The sequence below is a fragment of the Hesperophylax consimilis genome, chromosome 30, assembly GCF_061612785.1.
Source record: "Hesperophylax consimilis isolate HC1 chromosome 30, BYU_Hcon_1.0, whole genome shotgun sequence".
Lineage (NCBI taxonomy): Eukaryota > Metazoa > Arthropoda > Insecta > Trichoptera > Limnephilidae > Hesperophylax > Hesperophylax consimilis.
This window is the reverse complement of record NC_142865.1, coordinates 10,566,647-10,590,351: the sequence shown is the minus strand read 5'-3', so window position 1 is coordinate 10,590,351 and position 23,705 is coordinate 10,566,647. Positions and strand designations below refer to the sequence as shown.

General features: G+C 35.6%; 1 protein-coding gene across 2 annotated transcripts in view; it reads right to left on the bottom strand.

Moving 5' to 3' along the window:
* The window catches only part of igl (IQ calmodulin-binding domain containing protein igloo), a 557,622-nt gene that overhangs the window by 240,749 nt on the left and 293,168 nt on the right, over positions 1 to 23,705 (bottom strand). For both annotated transcript variants that reach the window (XM_089649614.1, XM_089649615.1), the window contains exon 4: positions 15,505 to 15,611. In XM_089649614.1, coding sequence (XP_089505740.1) covers positions 15,505 to 15,611 — 107 coding nt within the window. The remainder of the gene's footprint in view (positions 1 to 15,504; positions 15,612 to 23,705) is intronic.

Below are 23,705 nucleotides of genomic sequence, written 5' to 3'. Positions count from 1 at the left end.
TTTTCTTCAAAAATATGTGTTTTTTTATTTTTTTGTAATCGTTTGCATTTATACAAATTTTTTGCAAAATCATTAATTTATGCGCATTTTTAGCCAAGTGTATAGTTATAAATTATCAGAAAAAAGTTATTTTAAGATAAAAGTAAGCCCATATCTGATCTACAACCGTTTTTACCTCTTGCACCGAGCTTTTAAAATTCAAATATACTTTTTTTTATTGTATTATTAAAAACATCATTAAAGCCTTTATTTCTTCGGCAAACTCCTCCATGCTACGAACAATTCCTGCATGGAAATCTCGTATAAAGCTGGCCGCATACATACGTTTTCCGTATTCGATTTCCGAATTCGCTTTCCGTATTCGGACATCCGAATGCACGGAATCAGTAGAAAATACATTGCCACTGCCGCACACGTTCGTTTTAGTTCCGAACGGAACAAATTCCTTACGCACGTTCCGAATGCGAGCCGGCGCGTCCGGAGAAACCGAATGGAAAAAACCTAATGACGTCATGTGGAACGCAGCTATTGCATACAGTTTGTTTGTGCCGACGCAAACGAACGGAAATTTCCGTTCAGTAATTCAGTGTTGCCAACGGATCTTGACCTAATATCGCCGTTTCTCATACATAAGGTAGCGTAAAGTAGCCGAATTTGCTGTTAGGTGGGACATTGGGACATGTTTAAAATTGATGTTTTTACGTGAAAATACAAATTTCGTGGGGGGGGGGGGGGGGGGGGGGGGTGGCAAGAGAATTTCAAAATATAAAATTTGTCCACAGAAAATAAAAAAAAATCATGGGGGGGGGGGTGGCTGAAGAATTTCGGGACATGTTTAAAATTAATGTTTTTGAAGTAGCTTAATTGGCGACCAGTCGCCTTTTAGATTTTTTTTCTCGCTCTGAGTAGCCTAAATGGCGATATATCGCCCTTGTTGGCAACACTGGTACTGACGTTTATACATTCCGAATGAAGAAAAACGAACGTTTGCGCTAGTCTCACGGAATTTTGAATACGGAAAACGAATTCGGAAATCGAATACGGAAAACGTATGTATGCGGCCAGCCTAAAAATCTCGTGCCTGTAAAATAACAAAATAAGATCGTTGGAGGTTTGTTCGAGAAAGTACCTGATAGCTAAACTGATATAAATGAAAAATTAGTTGCACTATTAACTAAAAAAAACTAAAATTATAGCGCGTAGTTGGTATACTCCTAAAAAGAAGATAAAAAAATAGGAAGGTAAGAAGAAAATAAGAAAATAAGATAAGAAGATAATTAGATAAGGAAATAAGAGAAGAAAATAAGAAGATAAGAAAATAATTAGATAAGGAAATAAGAAGATAAGATATAATAAGATAAAGATAATATACGAGTTAATTGATCTGGCATTTCATAAACTAATTATCAGACTTTCGAACTGTGGTATTACGTGCATTAATAACCCCAATAAAGGATGAATTTGTCCCACTGTATGTCTGGTAATGTCCTCATTACGTTATCGTTAAAAAATAAAGCGACTTATCGTAGGCTTTATTCGTAAAATGCATACTACCATTAGTCAAATTTTGCAGGGAAAAACGTCCTGGTGAAAAACCTCGAGTCATTATTAACATCATACATGTTTCTGTATTTAGTTTTGATCATTAAAAATTTGTAATTTAAGGTTAAATTTTTTAAAACGGAGTTAGAAAGTTTACTTAATTCTGCAAAGTGTCGCAATCGACATTTTACTTATTTATGTTTATAAACGAAGTGGATTTTTTAACGAATTTACTGTTTCTTTCTATTCGAAGCGCTACTAATTTTACACCAAATGTCATTAAAATTATATTCCTTCTAGCTGGTGTGAGGCGAATCACAGTGCGTTGCATCGGTGGTACACCGGTGCTTGCTTGCTTGCAAACAATTGCTGGATATTTCAATAAAACAAAACTTTAAATATTTATTTAAAATGAAAACCATAAATTTGATTTCATTTTGCACTTCACGAAAGTCAAATCTTTTGGTTAATTAAATTTTAATTTAATAATTAATTTCGTAAACTAATAAATGAAAAAAAGAATCAACTTGCAACCTGCAACACATATTTTCTTATTTTTTCATCATTATATAAAATTGCATTAAAAAACAGATTTAAACTTTAAAGAAAAATGTATAGATTTCTGCAGAATCGGTTGATAGGAGTTCGTAGATCAAAACGTTGCCATGTTGGGCATAAAATTATTAGGTTTATTTATGATAACACAAGTTCTACATAACCAGGTAATTTTATTGCTTAAACGATATTTTAAAAACAAAATATTGGAATTTACCAAAAATTAAATACATAGGTAAGTACTTGTCAAGCTTTTCATACCCCATCGCCATCCCATCCCCACTTATTTCAGTCTTAGTCGGGACTCTTTCACCGCAATTTTCAAAATTTTCAATGTTGCTTACGTAAAATATATTTTTTAATGTGAATACCGCACAAGAGAACCTTCTGCTCCCCACCGTGTGGAGACAGTGAGATGATAGCATCCCCAATTATCGGGGTATGGTGTGAGGCTGAAGGTAGTCGGGAGGGTAAGGTGGCAGGGTAAAGGAAAGTGGTGTAGTACCTGGCTATTCAGAAATAGTAAATAATAATTGCAACAGCTATTTTAAGGAACGCATCAATTGTAAACAATCTAACTCATTAGAATCTACACGACCGTCTGTCAATCTTTATTAGGACATGGAATAATTGGATGGAGAAATGCAAATGAAGCCACTTTAAATCCCGTAGTTATACGCCAAAAGCCACTTTGAAAATACTATTCAAAATGCCAGTCAGAACTTGCTTAGACCAAACTTTCAAGAATCGAAATATCATATAACTTAAATGACTCTCTGCCAAAACCAATAATAGTTCACTTGATCTACTATCGAACATATTTAATAAAATCACTAGATCTTTCAATCCAAAATACATCCAACAAGCTAAAACGAAGGCAACATTTGGACAGAGAAATTTCATTTACTACGTCATAAAACAACAAATTACCACTATTCCTTAAATAACTTACAAATATCAATACATTCATAAAAAATGGATCTTGGACACAGGAAGACACGAATTTGATAGAATATTGCAACTAAAAACAGACTGAAAGAAGTGAGACAACAGTATAATCCAAGTGTGATCAATACAAATTATGTTTGCTTTTAGATTTACATTGTGAGAATTAAGAAATACAAGAAAATCATGAAATATCATTATGTCAATACAATTCTCAGTAAATAAATAGTAAGATAGTAAATTTTGCATATTTTTACGACCTACAATCGTTCGTAATTATTGGGATCGACCAAATGATGCTCCGTAATCGATCGGTTTGGAAAACTGTTGTTCCCGCAAAACACGTTATTTCAGTGCTAAGTCAGTGTGGTAATCCATCCCTAATTTGTAGGACGTTGCCAGGCAAGAGAAGGTGAAGTGAAGAAGAAGCCGTGAACGTATCTGGCTATTCAGATCTAGTAAAAAATCATGGGAAAGCTACATCAAGGAACGCTTCCATACGGAATTAATTTAATATCAGTGCAAATATGTAAAATATAAAAGAAACTCCCTGTCACTCTTATGTTTTTCATTCAGCCTAAACGGGGTTTGATACCGTGCCCTCTAAGTTACCTCTGGCTTACCACTTTGCCAAGGAGGTCAATAATTGGATTGCATTTTTTTTATTTCTGTTCGTTGTTGTATGGAAATAAAAATAGCCTTTTTCGTAAATTATCTTGTAGCCTGACTTAAGCAGTTCCGAAACTGCTTGAAAAGAAATTCAGTGGTGTAAAAGAAAGAATTAATAAAAGTTCCATATAGTATAAATAAATATTAATCAAATTTTTATTTTTTCAGATCAACGGAAGCGTTCTGAGAATTAAACGGGAGCCATCTCTGCTGAACGCATTAAGTAAGGGCAATGATGTAGTGGCGAGATATATTCCTGATGTATCAGTGACAACAAATGATGGCACTTCAGAAAATATTGGCGATTCAGCAAACGACGCACTAGCTAATGTTGGGGCTTCAGAAAAAGCAGCAAATGGTACAAGTTCCAGCGCCGGAGTATTACCACAGATAAACAGTGATGAACATCACAATTCAGAAGTATCGGCAAAGGCAGCAAACAGTGAAACTTCTGAATTAGAAGTCTCACCAAAAGTAGCAAGTGATACAAATGCAGAAAGTAATGCTGAACCACCGGCAGGAAATAATTTAAGTTCAGATGCTCAGGTATCTCTAAAGGCTACAAATGATGATGTTTTAAACGAAGAAATATTCCCAAAAGCAACAATTAATGATGACGGTTTTTTCCACCAACCGATTGATAGTGAAGAAAACCTCTCTATTGAACTTGAAGAAGCTCTCAGATTAGAAGAAAAGGAGAAAGTTATTGCAAAATCTGGTGGTGAAGCTAATTCAGAAGTGTATGTCGATAAATCATTATTGAAATCAGCAAATAATACTGAAGAAGTAGCAGATAGCAAACAAGACGAAGTAGGCGGAAAATCTGGCAGTGAAGTAAATGATGCAGACATAAATGATAATAAAACATTAATAAAAGCACGAAATAATGTTGAAACTAAAACAGAAGACGGTTTTTTCCACCAACCGATTGATAGTGACGAAAACCTCTCCATTGAACTTGAAGAGGCTATCAGACTAGAAGAAGAAGAGAAAGAAGTTAAACAAAAAGGAGTAGGTGAAAATCATGGTGGTGAAGAAGTATACGTCGATGAAACATTATTAAAAGGAGCAAGTAAGGTTGAAACTGCTAAAGATGATAGTTTTTTCCACCAACCAATTGATAGTGACGACAACCTCGTCACGGATATTGAAGAAGCCATCAAACGGGAAGAAGAGGAGAAAGAAATGGAAAAAAACGGAGTTGTTACGAAATCTGGCGGTGAAGCTAATGCAGATGTATATTTAGATGAATCATTATTAAAAGCAGCAATCAATACTGAAGCAGTAGCAGGTGATAAACAAGATGGAATTGTTGGAAAACCTCGCGGTGAAGTAAATGTTGATAAAGGATTAATAAAAGCACGAAGTAATGTTAAAGCTATAGAAGCAAAAGCAACAACGAATGATGACGGGTTTTTTCACCAACCAATTGATAGTGATGAAAATCTCTCCATTGAACTTGAAGAAGCTATCAGACTAGAAGAAGAAGAGAAAGAAATGAAACTAAAAGGTAAAACAACTGGTGGTAAAGATAATTCAGAAGTATCTGTTGACAAAGCATTACTGAAAGGAGCGAGTAAGGTTGAAGCTGCTAAAGATCACGCTTTTTTCCACCAACTAATTGATAGTGAAGAAAACCTAGCCATGGATCTTGAAGATGCCATCAGACGGGAAGAAGAGGAAAAAGAAATTAATCAAAACACTCTTGGTGGAAATCCTTTCAATTCTCAAAGACTCTCTCTTGATGGACACATCCACAAAACTGTACCGAAGAATATCTTCATCATTCCAGAAACAAACGCAGACATCATCAATCTGAGCATCTTCAATAAGCCTCCAAACCAGGCATTTATGGACCAACTCAAATCGGATATGGTGAAACAAAATTTGGAGGATTTTCGCCAAAACACAGTTCTTAAAAGTCATGCAAATAATGCAATTAAATCGAGAGACATCCTCAATGTTGATGTTTCTGATTTTGTGACATTAAGGAAACTCCTTCAAGATGCTGAAATTTTCCTAGATACGGGAAACGGGATTAACTACAACTATCCTTGTACTTTTAGGGAAGACAATCGTTTCATTTGCAAACCGAAATCAATTATTAAAGCTTCAAAACGTTATGGAAATTACCATGAACACAGTCATCATCAATATCCCAAAAAAAAGAATTGGATGCACCACGGATACGACATGCAAAATTCCTTGATGAGGCATAAAAGCGATTCTCAAAAATACGCAAATGGACATAAAGCTTATCCCATAGTGACGGAAAATCTTGGAAATCTATTTCAACCATGGATTTAAAAGTAATACCGTTAGGTTTTTTGGGAAAATTAGCTGCGTTTCGCTTTCTCGTCATACTTAATCTAATGATTCAGATATTCTCGCAGTACCCATCTACAGGGCAAAGTAAACAGTTGTCCTAAGGACTAACAGAATGCTTAACGTAACTCACTATCTCAAAATTTGAACTCATCGGGCTCTTAAATCAAATAAACTAGGTATAATGTTTCTAAAATAAGTTATTTCGTTGCTTGATGCTTGATAAAATAAATGATCAAAGACTTTGTTAAACCAATAAAGTTCCCAAAAAAATCTGAAATTAATAATGACATCATAAGTTTTTTAGATTCTCACGGCCAAAAGCATTTTTGTTGTTTGTTTTTAGGGTGTTATGCCGTGTTGCGCTAACTCCTTCTTTAGCCGACGTTTCGGACAGCGTTGCAGTGTGATCTGCCCTGATGATGGACACTGCAACGCTGTCCGAAACGTCGGCTAAAGAAGGAATTAGCGCAACACGGCATAAAACCCCAAAAACAAACAACATAAATGACATCATAATATTAACAGAATAAATTGGACGCCCTAATATTTTTCTAACCGTTCTGTTAGATTTTTGTCAAATTTTCGTTTGAGGGTCGTTAATATTGTCTGCAATGATCCAATATTGTTGTTAACACAAGCTTTATTTTTTCTGCGTTGTCTTTATTTTACCAGTCTGTATTTTTGTGCTATTTCCACTCCAACATGTAATATTTATTTAAATAAAACTAATTTTAATCTTTTCCATACTTTTTATTGATTACACATATATTATTTAGGAGGATTTAAATTTGTTTCAATTAAATCATTACAATGGAATCTACCATGAATAAGAGAGATAGGAAGGCTGACAGAGATATTGAAATATGGGTAAATGAAGATAACTCCATTAATGGAGGACTGAACGCGGTTTGCGATACCAAAATTGTCCAAAAAAGTGAACCTAGCAGTCCACAATGGAGGACTGGTACCTTCCCTGATGTATGGCAGTGAGGCATGGAACTGACAGAGGAAGGGTGAAAGTAGACTGAATGCTGTGGAAATCAGATCCCTGAGGCGTATGTGTGAAAAACCATGGATGATCGTGTGAGAAATGTGGAGATCTGCAAATATTGCAAGGCTGATGTAAGCGTAATGAGTAAGGTTAAGAAAGAGATGCCTAGATAGTTTGGGTATCAAATATGTGGCGAGTAAGGATAATATATGATGCAAATAAGAATGATCTAAGAAGTCAGGGACGCCCGCGGAAGACATGGCACGATCAAGTGAATTAGATATTTGAGTCAGGAGTCAGAATAATAGAAGAGTATGTATGAGACGATGTATGAATGTGAATGAGGCAACGAGTGTGTGCCAAGACCGAGTTGGTTGGCGGTTCATCATCTCTGCGGGGAAATAGCGTGATGGTTAGTTAGTTAGTTAGTTTATAATTATTTTTCGTGACAACTAAATTTATATATTTCTTTCTGTATTTGCTGATGGTTTTTACTTGGTGTTACTTTGGTCCTGATGAATAGTCAATCCAGTTAATTTAGTGGTTCAAAATTAAAAAGAACTTTTATGTCCAAACCTCAAAATTCAACAATGATATCTTAAAAAACAACATTTTCGAAAAGTTGAATTGATTTCAGATAGGTACAGATAACTTTCATTGATTAAAAAAAGATTTTTACTGATACCAAAGTACCACTAATAATAATTTTAAATTTAACTAGCTCTACTTGCCAAAAATAACCTCGACAAATAACAATTAAATGATTGATATTTGATATAAGTCTTACACAGTGTCACTCAAACACAATTATATGATCATTTCTTTACACACTTCACATCTGACTTGATGATGAAAGCTGTAAGACTCTCTAAAACGTTGGCTAAAAAATTAGAAGCAGGAGTGAATATTTCATAAATTACTCATTTGTAATTTTTTTTCAGCACTTTCCAGAGTAAAATATACTCTCAATATCACCCTTGTGCAAGATTACCATTCAGAATTGAAACGATGCTGAAAGTGACTTTGGCCGTGTTTGGTGACCAGTCATTTCTCCAAAAGCCAAAGAACATAACGGATGTTGTGAGAATCAAAACATTTTCAAGTTGTAATTTTTTTTCATGTTCATGTTCTACGTTATATAACTCTTAACTGACATGACATATTAATTAAAAATCTTGGTATTAAATAATTTAGTTTGTATTTTTAGCTTTTACTTCAATCGAAGCCAGTAAACTGCTCAGCAAAAAATAATTGGAAGTACTAAACCGTGAACATGGCCACATTAGGAACATGCTAGCGACAGGATCGGATTGGTTATAAAAATGAAGAGACATTGATTTTTTTGTTATATGAAGTCACTTGGCGATTGTTCAGACTCTTTAGTTGGTTTTTACTTTATTTGATTAAAATAATTTAAGTAAATTTTTTTTTTGAACTATTTAGTCTTTTTGTGTTAGTTCTCTTGATTACCATGCTAGGCTCATGCCTGTACCATCAAGGGCGCGCACTAAGTATAAAAAACAACGAATTGATTGATAATAAATAAACTTTTTTGTTAACTGGCTTTACGTGATATATGATTTGAGGTTTGTACCGAAAGGCAATGCATTTTCCGATAACACAATTCCCTTGAATGCGCTTTGCGTACACAACACGTACTTTTTTTGTGTAGAACACATTCAACATTTAATTATAAAATTTGGTTAATTTGGTATACTTAGTTTCTGCTTTGGACACGTTATAGTCGGGTGGTCAGTACGGCGTGGCGCTGCGATTCGGCTTCGCATATTTTTTTAAGTGTAGATTGATTTATTTAAATAAGTTTATAAATTTTATTATTATTTATATTTTCTATTTAGTATGATTGGGTAGGAAGTGTTTATGAATTGCGAGCCCTGAGCCAAATGGCTCTTGGCTTCAGTGAAAACCTCAAAGGCGCTGTTAGGTATTATGTTATCATCAGCCCCTTGGTTTCTTGAACTGCTGTTACATAGTTAATCACTCAATAAAAGAACATGGCTTTATTAAACAACATATTGATTCTAATTCTCGTTTTCATAAGAAATTGTTGTGTAGATTGCGTTTTTTATAAAAACGAGTTTGCTGACACAGTTTTAATGTAAAAAAAATACTTGTCTCTAGTTCTCATACTTGGGAACATGGTTGATAGAGCAGCCAAATTGCTTCCACTGTGAAATCATTGATTTAACCTTTCCTTTTGAATTTCACAGTCCCGCCCTGTTAGGGGTAGTTTTCCGCTTTGATTAAACCAACCCTAAACTAATTAAAACTTAAATCAATACCTTGCAGGTTTGAAGTAGAATAAAATCACTAACAAAGGTCACACGGTTTGCAACAGTCCGGAAGCCGTATCACATCAATAGTTCTTATTCAATAATAAAATTAAAACGCTTAAAAGGCTTCTACTTGTAATCCGAAATGTACGCACAATTATGGAGGACGCAACAGAACGACGCTGACAATGCGAAACCAAAGAATATTCTTTAAAAACGTTTAAACATCTTTTTCTTCTCTTTCTCAGCTCTTCCACGGAACGACACTTCATTCGGCAAGCCTCATGACTCGTCGTCTGTTTTCGCCCAGCCGCCAAATCTCTGTGCGGGGAAGGCTCATCGTAGAGTTAACTTTGTGGGATGTTTTGTTGTCCTGGAGCTAATCTCAAATATTTTTCTTCTTTCCAAAGTTAAGTTTGTTGTTGTACAGCAAGGCTCAATTCAATATCAATATTTTCACTAAAATCATCAATATTTTTTCAATAATCTGTATGCCTTTATTGAAAAAATGATTCGTGTACGATACAACTAATAAATATTTATTAATTTTGTGATATATTGAAATAATAATAAAATAAATGTTTTATTTTAAATTTTTTAAACTTTTATAAAGAAAAAGAAACATTTCCAGGCTACAAATAACCTGACAATATTTTAAAATCTCCTACTACCACCACAATGAAAATATTACTTGTGTTGTGATGGAAGACTTAGCCAATCTTATTCTGTCAGTTGTATATTATACTTAATATATAATTAAATGATGCACAGTGTACATGTGGGGCTTACAATACTTCTGAAGGGTAATGTTTCACGTTCTAGACAGGTTCACAAACTTGGATTATCATCTTTAACACAACACCAAAATCATGAGATTATGGTTTGAAAATTTGATTGATTCGAAATTTTAGATTCTTTTTTTCTTTCATAAACCGAAACCGGCGGCTGGTGTGTGATGAATCAAGGTCTCTCCCGAGGTAGATGATATAATCCGTCATAGTAGCGCTATCTGTCGGCACAGTCGCATATGAATTACAGGGAACTGCATACAAAGGTGGGGGAGTTTCCTTTAGGGTTGCGACGAAAGAGGAAGGCGTGACTTTCTGACAGGACAAAGGGAATTACAGATAGGGGGCGTGTTTAGGTTTTGATTTATATAGCATCGACCTTGGAACTATTCCCACAAAATGAATAGGTGAACGAACGGGGCTAGGATCAAGGTTAAATCACTTGACATTCTAGGAGTTCACAACCTTTTTTGAACGCATAACTTCACTCGGACGGAGCGAGATTTGGTAGCAACAGGCCTGTTACTCGAGGTTAAAAGAAGTAAGAGGGTTGCCAATTTCAGACACTTGAGGGAGTTGATTTTTGGGAAAATTTCGAACATGGTTCTGCGTCATTTAGTCGGTAATAACCATTATCGAAAGTACTTAATTTTATACGTGGCTTATGGAAGACGAAAATACATTAAAATTAATGTATAGACGCTTGGCAGAGGAATTATGACCGAGTACATACGGGTTTGTTATGAAGGGAACTTGAGACCTCTGATTGATGCGAAACGAGTTGAGGGACGGAGAGAGAAGATAGGCGTGTGACAGAATCATTTGGGCCAACACCCATAATTGCAGGGAGGAATCGTGAAAATTCAGTAATAGTTCTTAAAATGAAACTGGCCAAAGGAATAAACAGGTTATCAAACCGATGCGATCTCGGACGAAAGGCAAAGGGTGAGCGACATGATGTGTACTGGGACATTTCAACTAGAACAAGTACCGAAAAGGCCTTAGGAACTTGGGATAATCAGTGAAAAGTGTGATTATTATACTAAACTACGAAAGGGGAAGGTGAATAAATGTGCAATGTAGGAGGCGACCTTACGCAAGGGACTTATCATACGGAGGAAGGGGAATGGTTGTCAGAAGTGATCGATTCGAGAGGTAAAGGGAGGAACGGACGTGTACAGCATTCAATTCGACAAAAGGCGAGTTGCGAGTTCTATTTCCACACGGGAGAAAGAAGATTAAAGGTAGGCTGTAGGATATATCCACGAAAACGGAAAGTTAATAGGAAAATTTTGATTAGTTACGCGTAAGAGGACGTCTTAGCGCACTAAAGGAAAGGTCATCAGAACACACATCACGGACCAAATAGGAACGCGAAAAATTTAAATTAGAAAAACAGGTCAATTTTGACGGATTATAAGGCACCTGCAGGATGGGGCAAACTTCAGAATTTCACCAGTACGGGCCTGTGTTGTGAGACAGCAGATGCCCATTTTTTCTGAGAAACGCAGAAGGGTAAGTCTGATAAGTTTTAAGTCACACAGAGGATATTGTGCGAGAAATATAAGACCGTAACGCTTCAATAAAGGTTGGATCGCAATGACAAGCGTAGTTAATTACTGCTATAAGACATCATGCGCGGGCACGAATCGAGATGGTTCGTCACAAGTCGCCGAGGGCTTTTTTAAGGGAGTGTACGCGCCGCGCTAGGAGAAATTATCACTTTGGTCATTATCCTGGACTTAGAGATTTTCTGGTCAAAAACATACAGTTCAATTCAGTGTTTGAAGAAATTAGACTCAGTGTCCTTGACGTAATAATTAAATTCAGGTTGAAAGGTTTAATTGGTTTAAATTCAGTAATTAAAATTAATAAACGTTAAAATTTCTTCTCGAATAAAGTTGAGCGCGATTGCTATGGATTTAAATAAAGCCACGGATTATAAACGAGTTGTAATTAAAATTAATAAACGTTAAAATTTCTTCTCGAATAAAGTTGAGCGCGATTGCTATGTTTTAAATAAAGCCACGGATTATAAACGAGTTGTAATTAAAAATTAATAAACGTTAAAATTCCTAAAAATATTCTTCTCGGAAAATTTTAAACGAAAGTGATAAAACTTTAATTGGGGGCTTCAATGGAGCCTCGGATTAAAGTCAAATTATAACGGAAATCTATATACCTAAGTATCTTGCTACCGCGTTTTGGGCTCGATCGAAGCCGTGTTACAACGAAATTTTTCAATAACTACCAGGTTAGGGAGGAGATATCGAAGCACATTCGTTACGGCCGGTAGAGAGGGTAACACAATAAAAATTAGGAAAATAATGTTGAGGATGTATCAGGTGGAGGTAAAGAAATTATGTATAAGCTCAGGGTAAATCTAGTGATATTCGCGAACACCCCGCCCAAAATGGCAGCGGTTGTGTAAAACCCAACCCGGATGTTGTTATTTAGCGGATAGGGGCTGGGTAAGTGTTTTATTTCCAATTCGATTCAACCAAATTCCCAGATGGACTTGGAACGCGTGATGCTGATATTTGCCGACTGACAGTTACTACTAATCCACTTTAATATGTACATAAAACCAACATGTCAATTTTCAGGATTCCCCGACAAGATCAATATAATTACCCTCAAGCCTTACCCCATTCCCAAATTTACCTCTCGAATAAACTTCATAGTTGGGTAATGTCTGATAGTGTCGCTGCAAATCCGTTTCTCACAAACACGGACTAGACAGAAGGATTTTTTTCTCACGCTATCACGTGAGAGGGGTTGCCAACGTGGACGAATCAGGCCAACGAAGCGCTGGAGAACTACTCCCCCTAACGGGGCCGTGTAGAGTCGAGGGCGCGAAAGTGGAATGAAGATTATGAAGCCAACTGGTAATGAACGAGAACACGGCCTGCAGTTGGGGCGTTTAGGATGAAGGCACTTTGGACGTCTGTGAAAATCCACGTGGAGGGCGGCGGCGTGAGATGACGTGGGAATAAGTCCGCAGCGCTATCACATTATTCAATGGTGTCGACCGAGGGGCTGATGTAAGCCAACTGGAGCGCTCCCTTGGCGGAATTACAGCAGCTCCTTTGAGGTGAACTGTAGGTCTGACGGCACGTGGGAGATTGAGCTTCATCAGGCAAACCTACACGACACACTTATCGCGTTAGTATCATGATATGGGATGCAATTACCTTCCCCATCTAGACTCAGTAAAGTAGCTCGTCCGGAGGAATGGGCGTTGGAGCGATTTCGGAAGTGGCGTGATGACTTAATTCGCTTTCTCTTGGACGTGAATGCATCCGACAGGTCAGGGTACCTTTATGAAATGGGTCGCCAGCTGTGGGGTATAGTGTAGCCACGTCGGAGTCAGCGTTTGATTTCTGATCACCATCCACCGTTCTCGTATTTGGTCAGCGGAGGAGCCAACGTAATTTGCAAAAAAAAAAAACATTTCGATCACATAGTTTACCCTTCCTCTCCCCCCCCCCCTCTCATCCCTTCCCTATAAAAGATTAAGTGTCGAATAACAAAATTAACATATGTAAAACAGAATGAAGGCGACCCCGGAGCTGAGATGACGAAAACCGTCGCACTATGCATGTCAACACCATACTATACTAATTTATGCAATAACGAAACTATTTTATGTCCTCGGATTTATTAAAGGTAGGAACGAGCTTAAAAGGAAAGGTTTACAATTGATTACTACTGTATTAGAGTTAGGGGTACTGTAGGAGACGAGAGTAGGCTAAACGCGCGGTCTTATAAGAAAGTTTTAAAATTTCAATGGTAAAGGGATCATTCACTCTAATTTAAACGAACCAGGATTACCACAAATATATGCATTAATAGCCCGTTCATATCTCATATGAATTTCAAAATCAAAAAATACACAACGCTGAAAAAGGGGCATTATTGCGAATTAAATCTTAAGATCTTCTGCCGTATGTTCCATACGGGGGTCGAAAGACTTAGCTAGGGTTTCTTCTTAAGGTAGTCCTCTAAGGGCGCCACCAACAGCTTAGGAAAATCGAAGGGCAATGACCAGGATGTTACAACATTTTGCAGATCAGACAGGAGAAATAACCATTATTTCAAATAGGTATAAATGTAGAAGGATGGAATCATTACAGGTGTAAAGCCGGAATTTAAGCCTTATCGCTATCTAAATAAAGAGTGTTATTGCAAGCAGCCCGATTTCAGCAGTTACATGACGTGGTGCATCGCTTTAATCACTTTGTCGAAAGAAAATCTTTATTATAGAACACTGAAAATGAATGAAGATTCTTTCTTCAACATAATCTGCTTTAAGTTACATGGTTTGGAATCCACCTAGTCTACCAGCCGTAAAGCAGAGATAAGTAAATGTAATGCTGTTGAAAACCTACATAAATACCTAGTGCATGGATGGCTGACAACAGTTTACGCTTAAGATATTATAATATGTAAATAAATACACTTACTAGTTATGCATTTAATTAAACCAAACACCGAACGAAGTTTTTCAGAAGTCTCGACGATATGGTATTGGTAAAGAGATACAACTCATAAATTTCTCCTGGAAAAGTGGCACAAAAAAAAACAGAAAATTTTCTGAAATTTTGAAAAATCTCCTAGAATATTATAACACAACACCAACTCATCTCGGCTGGGTTTCAAAAGTCATTAAAATATTGCGAAAAAGCAAATCAACCTATAACCACGTCTTGGAAATGGGTCACATTTTTTTAAATACATCGCACAAAAGTTTTCAACGTATCACGGAAAAGTTTCATAACTTTTAAACGTGCCTTGGAAATACTGCACAACTTTTCAACTTATCCTGGGAAAACAAAATAAGTTGTTTGCGTAGCCAACAAAATTAACATAATTCAAATGTCCTGGAATAGGGTCACACTAAAAATATATCCTAATACACAACTTATACGTATCCTGGAAATATTACAAAACTCGTTAACAAAACCTGGAAAGTAATATAACTCAAAAACATGCTATCCCGTTGAACAAATTAAAAATACGGCCAAAAAAATGCCTATCTTGTGGTTAATTAGTTCTAAAAAAATAAGACTGCCTAACTCTTTAACGTATCCTGTAAAAGTGTCACAACTCAAAAGGAAAGTCGTTCAAATGTGACTATTCGTAAACATGTCCTGAAAAAGTGACAACTTAAAAAGATTTATTGAAAAAGTGACACATTGAAAAAATTTCCTGGAAAAGTATCACAATTAAAAAGGACAATCCTTCAAATTTAACTATTTGTAAACATGTCCCGAAAAAGTGACACATCTCGTAAACATTTCCTGGAAAAGTAACACATCTTGAAAAAAATTCCTGAATTAATAAAAACTCATAAGTATATTCTGTAAAAGTGACAGATTTAAGTTCCTACCTTAGCCGAAAGTTCCTCCACCTCCTTCTCCACTGCCTTCTCGGTCTGCTTGCGGACCTGGTGGCCGCGGAAGCTGGCCTGGATCTTGGTCGCGGCATGGCACAACTCTGTGGGAGAGAGTCGAGCATTAGTGGAGTGATAGAAGTCAAGGTTTTTGCAAAATGGCAATTTTGCAAGCAGCCAAACCAAATTTGTAATATGTAAGAGTGGTTTTTGCATGGTGAGAATGTAATGGCAGTAATTAACATATGCGGTAATCATGAATAATAAACAGTTAATGGATATATTCAAGAGGGAAATGAATTAGGGATGAAGAAAAAAATAATAGAAGTGGATGGTATTAAAATAGTGGAAAAGGGATAGCAGCATCCCCAAATAATACCTTCTACTAGACACTTGACTCCACCATATTTTACACTAGCGGGATTTCACCGAAATGCCAATACATAACAGAGCTTTTCGATGTATTTACGCTAATGGCATATGTTTTTCCTCCTTCATATAATCAGGGCATCTTCAAGACCCGCATTAATAAATCCATTCCTACTGCCCTTAATAATTAACCATCACGTTTCCCCACAGGGGTAGGCAGAGAGGACGGACCGCCAAACAACTCGGTCTTGACACACACTCCTTGCCTCATTCACATTTATACATCGTCTCATACATACTCTTCTATTATTCTGACTCTTGACATGGCCCGCCTCAAGTATTTGATTCACTTGATCGTGCCATGTCTTCCTCGGGCGTCCCCGACTTCTGCTCCCATTCAAATTTGCGTCATATATTCTACTTACACTCCTTTCTTCGCTCCACGTGCCCAAAACCATCTAAGCGTCCCTTTGTACAGAGTGGCGCGTTTTTGTGAGGTGTCACATGAAAATAGTTAAAAAATTTCAAAACTTTGAACCAGATGAAATAAGTTTTACGCAGGACTAAGAAATAAAATTACAGTAATTCAGAAATATTTATAAGAAGTTCATTCAATTCAGCAACCTCTTATAATGGGTGTGACAAATTCACGTTGAGCAAATAAAAACTAGAAGAAAATGCTGAAATTTAAGGTAAAGGAAGTATTTACCCTTATTTTATTTCAAGTGCTCAGTTTGCTGACGGTTTGATTTTTTGTTTAAGGCTACATTGTGGATTTAGTCGTTGGAACCATTTTAAGTCTCCGTGGAGAAATTTTTTTTAGGTCAGTGAATTGGTAATATCTAGTAATGTGATCTAGTACTGAGTGTAATGGAGTGACAAAAAATTGGGAGGCCGGTTTGGGTAACGACGTTCCGGGAACCATTTATTGGATAACCAACCCCTCTCCTATAGGTCACCCTAAGTGGTTCGCTACTTTTGTTGATTTAGCAGGAGTGTCTTGGTTCATCAGGTGAGGTGTGTTTAGGATGCATTTGTCCACCAGCTGCTTGGCTTGCCGGATATCTCTTGACTCATCGCCTCGAGCCTCAGCGGGAGGGATAGATCATATGTCCGTCACTCCATATGAACATATGAATATATCCCTCACACTGCGGCGCAAAGCTTTGAGTCGAAAGACCAGTTTGAGAGGTCGAAGGGTCTCAAACCAGCCTCTCCCGATCTGGCACGCCATGCATCTGGTGGGCAGGAATGCAACATACCTCACCCGATGAGCTTGGGTACTCCTGCTAATTCACCGACCGTAGCGAAGCACTTGGGGTTACCTAAGGCAGAGGTGTTGGGGCGGCGTTGATCAAACTCGCCTCCCAAATTGCATGTGTATTATAATAAAATTCCATATAACTGGCGAAGTAGATAGTTTTGTTTTCTTTCTTCATTCTTCCAAGGTAAGACTTTACAGAAGGAAAGGAATAAGGGAGACGACAATATTATCAACAGGATCTTGGGATATGGAATGGTCCCAAAACTGTTTTAATTTGAAACAATGCCATTTTTTTTTAATAAATAAATAAAATTTGTTATCTGCTCAAAAAACATTTATTTTAATTTCTTTGGAAAATTGAGCTTAAATCGTGAACACGGACACGCTCACGGTGCACTTCTGTTGGTACGTTTCTTCAGTGTTATAAGTACTTTATTTATCCCTATAGAAAATAAAGGCTAAAAGAATTGGTCTCAAGTGTTTTAACACCATGAATGGCAGCCGTATAAAAAAAGGCTTTTCAAACAAAGATTTGAGTGTCGTTCTAGAGATATTTTTTTTTCGTTTTATGGCAACAATTTTCTCAGAAGGGCAATGTTATTTAGTATATTTTAGTTATATATTTATGTAAACACCTCAAAAATATGACAACTTCTCCCAACCATTTGTACCCAGTGAGACTATGTCATCCCGAATCGGTGTATTTTGTGAGGTATTGGATAAGAGAAGAAAAGGTGGGAGGGAAGTATATCTGGATAATCAGATCTGGTCATTAAGGTTCCGTTAAAAGCGTTCAAAAAGAAGAAGATTACTGAAGATGAGTTTTATGGTGTGGTAGCCCTCTATCTCCCTTCCATGAAGAATGTTCTAGTTATATTATTATCTAGATTATATTATTCCCATGTAGGCACTTTTAATGACAAGCAATAAGATTTTATTTTTATTATCTATACCATTATTGATTTCCCAGTAAAATATCTGAAGTGGCTGACATCATTACTATGAAAGAAAAACTTAAAATTGAATTGTACGTACGATTATATTCCATTTATGTTTTTGATAATCAATATACATTATAAAAGTAAGTGTACAATGCGCGTACAGCTAAAACTCAGAAACTAGTCCCGGTAAGATCAAGGGAGTTAAATGGCGTGGTAGCCTTCTATCCCCTATCCATGAAGAAGGTTCCCGTTTTTACATGAAGGGCGTGCTTTTGAAGATATAAGGGCTGGAAGTTTCAACCTCTAGAAATGTCTAGAATAGTCCAGAACATTTGAGAGTATTCAAGAGCATTCAACAACATTCTAAAACATCCCGGAACATTCTGGAATGTTGTGGAATCTTCGGAAACAATCTGGAACATTCCGGTACATCTCAGAACATAATGAACTAAAAACGGAATTACAGGCTGTTGCCTGATAAACTTTTAGTAAATTCGTAATAATATAATAGAACTCGTGTTCATTTACCTGCGATATTACCTGATAATATATAATGACGAAATGCGAAAAGATTTTTTAGGAACACGTGTTCCCAAATTGTGAGAATACATTGGTATCTTTAAAAAGTATAGAAAAATGTCACTAACCGCGTCTGTCTGTTTGTGAGTATAGTTCTTCTAAACTAATATGCAATGGAGTTTGATAGGATTTTCACTAAGAAGGTTTGTATATACAGGATTTTCCAATAAGAGGTGTTATTTTGAATAGCCCGCTATTTCGGTAGATGTTACTTTTGAAGCTGTCATTTTTTGACAGTTGACAAGTAGAAACTACGTCATTAATAAAAATGGAACGATACACGCTTCAACAACGCATTGAAATTATTAAAATTCACTTGAGTGAATCAAATGCAAATAATCTTGAGTGATGAGGCCCATTTCCACCTCGGTGGCTTCGTCAAAAAGCAAAATTGTCGTATCTGGGGCTCGGAAAACCCAAGAGTTATTGTTGAAAAGCCTTTCTATCCTCAACGTGTTACTGTTTGGTGCGGTTTATGGTCCGGCGAAGTCATCGGACCTTACTTTTTAGAAAATGAGACTGGAGCAACAGTTATGGTGAATGATAGATGATTAATGATTTGTTATGGCCGGAAATTGATGGTATTGATCTAGACAACGTTTACTTTCAACAAAACGGCGCTACGTGCCACACAAGCAACGAAACCATTGATCTTTTACTATTGAATATCAAAATAACTCCTCTTATTGGAAAACCCTGTATAATACATGGATATTATATTTATTGAAAGAAGAGAAAAGTAGAACAATGATGGAAACAAGTTAGCTAGTATTTGATAAAAGCGACTACTTTAAAAGTGAGAAAAAATCTGTCGAAACCTGATTTAAAGAAACACAATGAATTATAATTTTCTTAGTACACTTTGCGATTTTTTTACTATCGAGAAAACTTCATTTAATTTTTCTTCTCATTTCTTTATTTAAATAGAGAGCCAAAGCGTTTAATGTAAGAATGTTTCACGTGGGTAGAAATCCGGAGTTCGTTGTCTTAAGTACGGCTAAAGCCATTTATAGCAACGTTTTGATTTTGAACGGCGGTTTTTCAACAGGGCCATATTAAGAGGAAGCTACAAGCCAAAAATGTGTATATTCTTGGTTAAATTTATATTGTAGGTAATAGGCATTAAAATCGCTGGACACACTTGAGTCTAGAAACGTTCGATTTCAAGCACAAAACTGGTTTTTATTTATTTTGTAAATAATTTTATAGGAAAGCAAAAAGTTAATCAAGTGAAACTGTCACAGATAATCTTAGCTATAAAAAAATATTTTTTTAAGTTGTTTCTTTACGCGTTCATACATTTCTATTGAAAAAATTTTTTTTTTAGTAGTTTACATTCATATTTTTTATTGAGTAATTTATTATTTTATTTGTATTCTACTCAAGCGAACGATAGGAAAACCTTAAATTTATTTGAAGCATATTTTTTGGTATTCATAATGTACACCAATTTGTTATAAAGATTATCAAATAGTGACTTAGCATTAAGCTTCGCCAATCATTTTTTATGGGTGACTCTTTTATTCTCGTTAGAAAACCCTGTATTGAGAGCAGTCAAGTTTACAAAAGATTTTTTTTGGTTTTTAATGTGAATACCGCACAAGAGTCCCAACTGCTCCCTAACGTCTGGAGCCAGTGAGACTATGGCATCCCTTGTTGGGGTATTCGTGAGACTGAAGGAAGTGGAGAGGGAATGGAGATGGGGAAGAGGTAGGAGGGGAATTTCAGATGTTGTAACCAAACACGGCGATACTGACACTGTATTCCGCTCTGGAAAGTTTCAAAAATATACCATTTTTTATTTTGAATAAATAAATTGTGAAATTACACAAAATTATGCAATTAAATGAACCCGCGACCTTCGTTTTGCTAGTCGAGAGCATCACCCCTAGACCACGGAGGCCGTCAAAATACGGCTAGTTAAAAAAATCTTCAATTCAAACCACCCATAACAAATTCGATATCTACTGGAAAAAAAGATATCAGCATATCTTCCTTCACACATTTCCCATTTCCTTTTCTTATATAACCCGGGTAAGAGCTTAAAAAAGAATTTGGCTTATTTTCTACATTTGCACGAGACCTAAACTTTCAAACGCCATAGATTTATGGCTGTGAAAAAACCTTCAAGGAAAACGGAGTATCGTTTTTTTGGAGGGATGGAAAACCAATTTGTTCAAGATTACGTATTTTTACATTCTTAACATTTGTGAAAAATGTATACGAAAATGTTTTAAAGTTATTCAAAGAGAAAAAAATTTATCCACTGTTTTAAAAAATTATTTCAATAGCACTATTCCTCTTATAATTTATTTATTAATTTTACTTTAGCTATTTCTACATCCAAGTTTAAAAATGTCTAATTTATTATTACTTACACATATAGATACATTTTTAGAGTTTTATTTTCCAATGTACATTTGTTACTGAAATTTTGCTAACTTTGCTAGTAAACTTTTCGTACTTGTAGAAAAAGAAAATAAAATTTAACTAACAAAATTGGGAAATATAACAAAAATGTCTAGGAATTGTTATATAGTTAATGCCCAAGGAATACAAAACAAAATACACACATACATTATTATTATTTTTTATTATGTATTAGATTTTACTTTGATTAATATGAGTCCTGCAATCCAGTTTTTATCTATCAGTTGGTGAAAACTTTATAGTTTCTGGCAGCTCATTATAATGTCGCATTCCTTTTTATAGTAAACTGTTGTGTGTATTAATAATGTCGCATTCCGTTATAATGTCGCATTCCTTTAGTAAACTGTTGTGTGTATTAGCTTTGTCCTTTTTTGGTAGCCTAATTTCATCGCACGTTCTTATGTTATGTCTGTAAATGTCCTTGATGTGAATAATTTTGTTTGAAAAGTTTTTATTGGTAATAGGTTGTTTATTATTGTATGCATAAATATCATCGCATTTGAGGTCAGCGTCTGTTTTGCTGTTAGTTTATTTAGTTCTTTTAACATTTTAGTTATTTTTATGGCTCTATGTTGGAGAACTTGCAACATATTTTTTTATTTATTTATTATGGTTCTCTGTTAATTATTTTGTAATTCTGTGATATTCAAGAATATCTATTCTGCTATGCGATATTTTGACTATTTATAAGTGACAAAAGTTTTCAGGAAAAGTAATGCAAGATTTGCACAGCACCTGGTTTCTATCTTTTTTTGAATTTCAATCGGAATTAGTATCTTTAGCTCTGGAAGGTACCGAAGGTATACTATATCTTATCTGATAGTATTATTACGCTAGCGTCTGGACGATCTAGGCCCTCTGATTGGTCGAATTCAAATTGTATGTTTCGGGTAAATCCCGAATAGGGGGTCTGCAGGCAAAATTCGACCGCTCTGCCCCTCTGGCGGTATAAGAACGAACCAAATGACTAGCGCAAATATTTAAATATGCAGCTAATAATACGCAAAATAACTTGACTATTAACAAGCGTTTAATAAAAAGATTTCTTCTGGAAGCTTATCACTTTGTGATGGTATTATTTATTTTATTAAAACATAAATAACTTTGTTTACATCACTCAATTACATACAACCTCTACATGTTACATAAACGAAGTTCACCTCATCAGGAGTAAGTACTTATACATTGAAGTCAAACATTAAATATAGATCACAATTGGAAAGAAGACGTGGAAGTAGGGGGAGGGGTAAGAGTGGGCGGAGTTTATCAGAATTAGGAATAACAATATCGTTAGACGGGAAATACCAGTTGAGTGGGAAAATATTTAAAAGAGGGTTAAGATTACGTTATTTTATCTATTTCCCTTGTATATCAATGCATATGTTGGCAATAAAATGTAAACAATATTTTTATTAATTTATTGGACAATTTTTATAGCGCCGCTTTTGTGAGATATCACCTCAGGGGCGCTATATTGTAATAATCTATTTACAATATATACTCAACCTCTCTCTGTGAATGACCTAATATGTTCCAATTAAATGTAACTGTTGTTAGTATCACTTATACTGGGCGAAGCCCAACCAAGTGCCGCCCGCAGGGCCTAGCAGCAAAAAACCCGCGGAACGGGTTTTCAACTGCTAGTGTTAAATTAATAAATTTGAAGTAAATTAATCGAATAAAATTTACTTGCGCACGCCAGGATTTGAAATCATTCAAGCGTACCTTTCTCTAATTCTGTCTCTCCACCTCAACATGACCTGAATCAAATATTTGATTCACTTGATCGTGCCAAGTCTAAACTATCTCCACTATCTTGAAATACTACTAATTACTACATAGCTGGACGGTAAACCAAAAAATAATATTTAAATTTTCAAAAAAGTTCGCCATCCATGTTTTAGATTTAAAGATTCTCGTAAGATCCTGGTTGATATAAATACAAATCTACGGAATGGAAAACATTTTCTCTCAGAATGTAATTGCATTAAATTTAAAATGTAGGCATCGTAAAAGAAATGTGTTGGTGCCAATTTCTAATTATGCTCAAATTCTATTTATCTCACTTAATCAAGTAATACATTTATTTGATTTCAATCCTAATAATAAGTATTTTCAAAATAAAATAAATGTTTTGATAATATGCCACCAAATGTTCGCGTTCTTCTGATTCCCTTTGCTTTCTGTGGTTGGATATCATCAGAGAAATCTTCACTCTACAGATTGTAGCCTGGAACTTGGAGTTAACTCGGGAGAATTCCACAACTTTCCAAAACATCCTGGAATATTCTGGAATGTTCTGAGATGTTCGAGAAATAGTCTGGAACTTTTGAGAACATCCCAGATCATAATGAACTAAAAAACGGTATTACAGGACGTTTCTAGATAAACTTTTAATAAATTTTGAGTAATCCTGAGAATACATTGAGATCTCTAAATAGTATAAAAGAAAGTTACCATCCGTATCTGTCTGTTTGTGTGCTTAGTTCTTTTAAACTTTACAACGGAGTTTGATAAGATTTTCTTTTGAAACATTTATATGTATAATACATGGATATTATATTTATTGAAAGCAAAGAAAAGTCAAGCAACGCTTGGTAAAGTTATTTTATTTT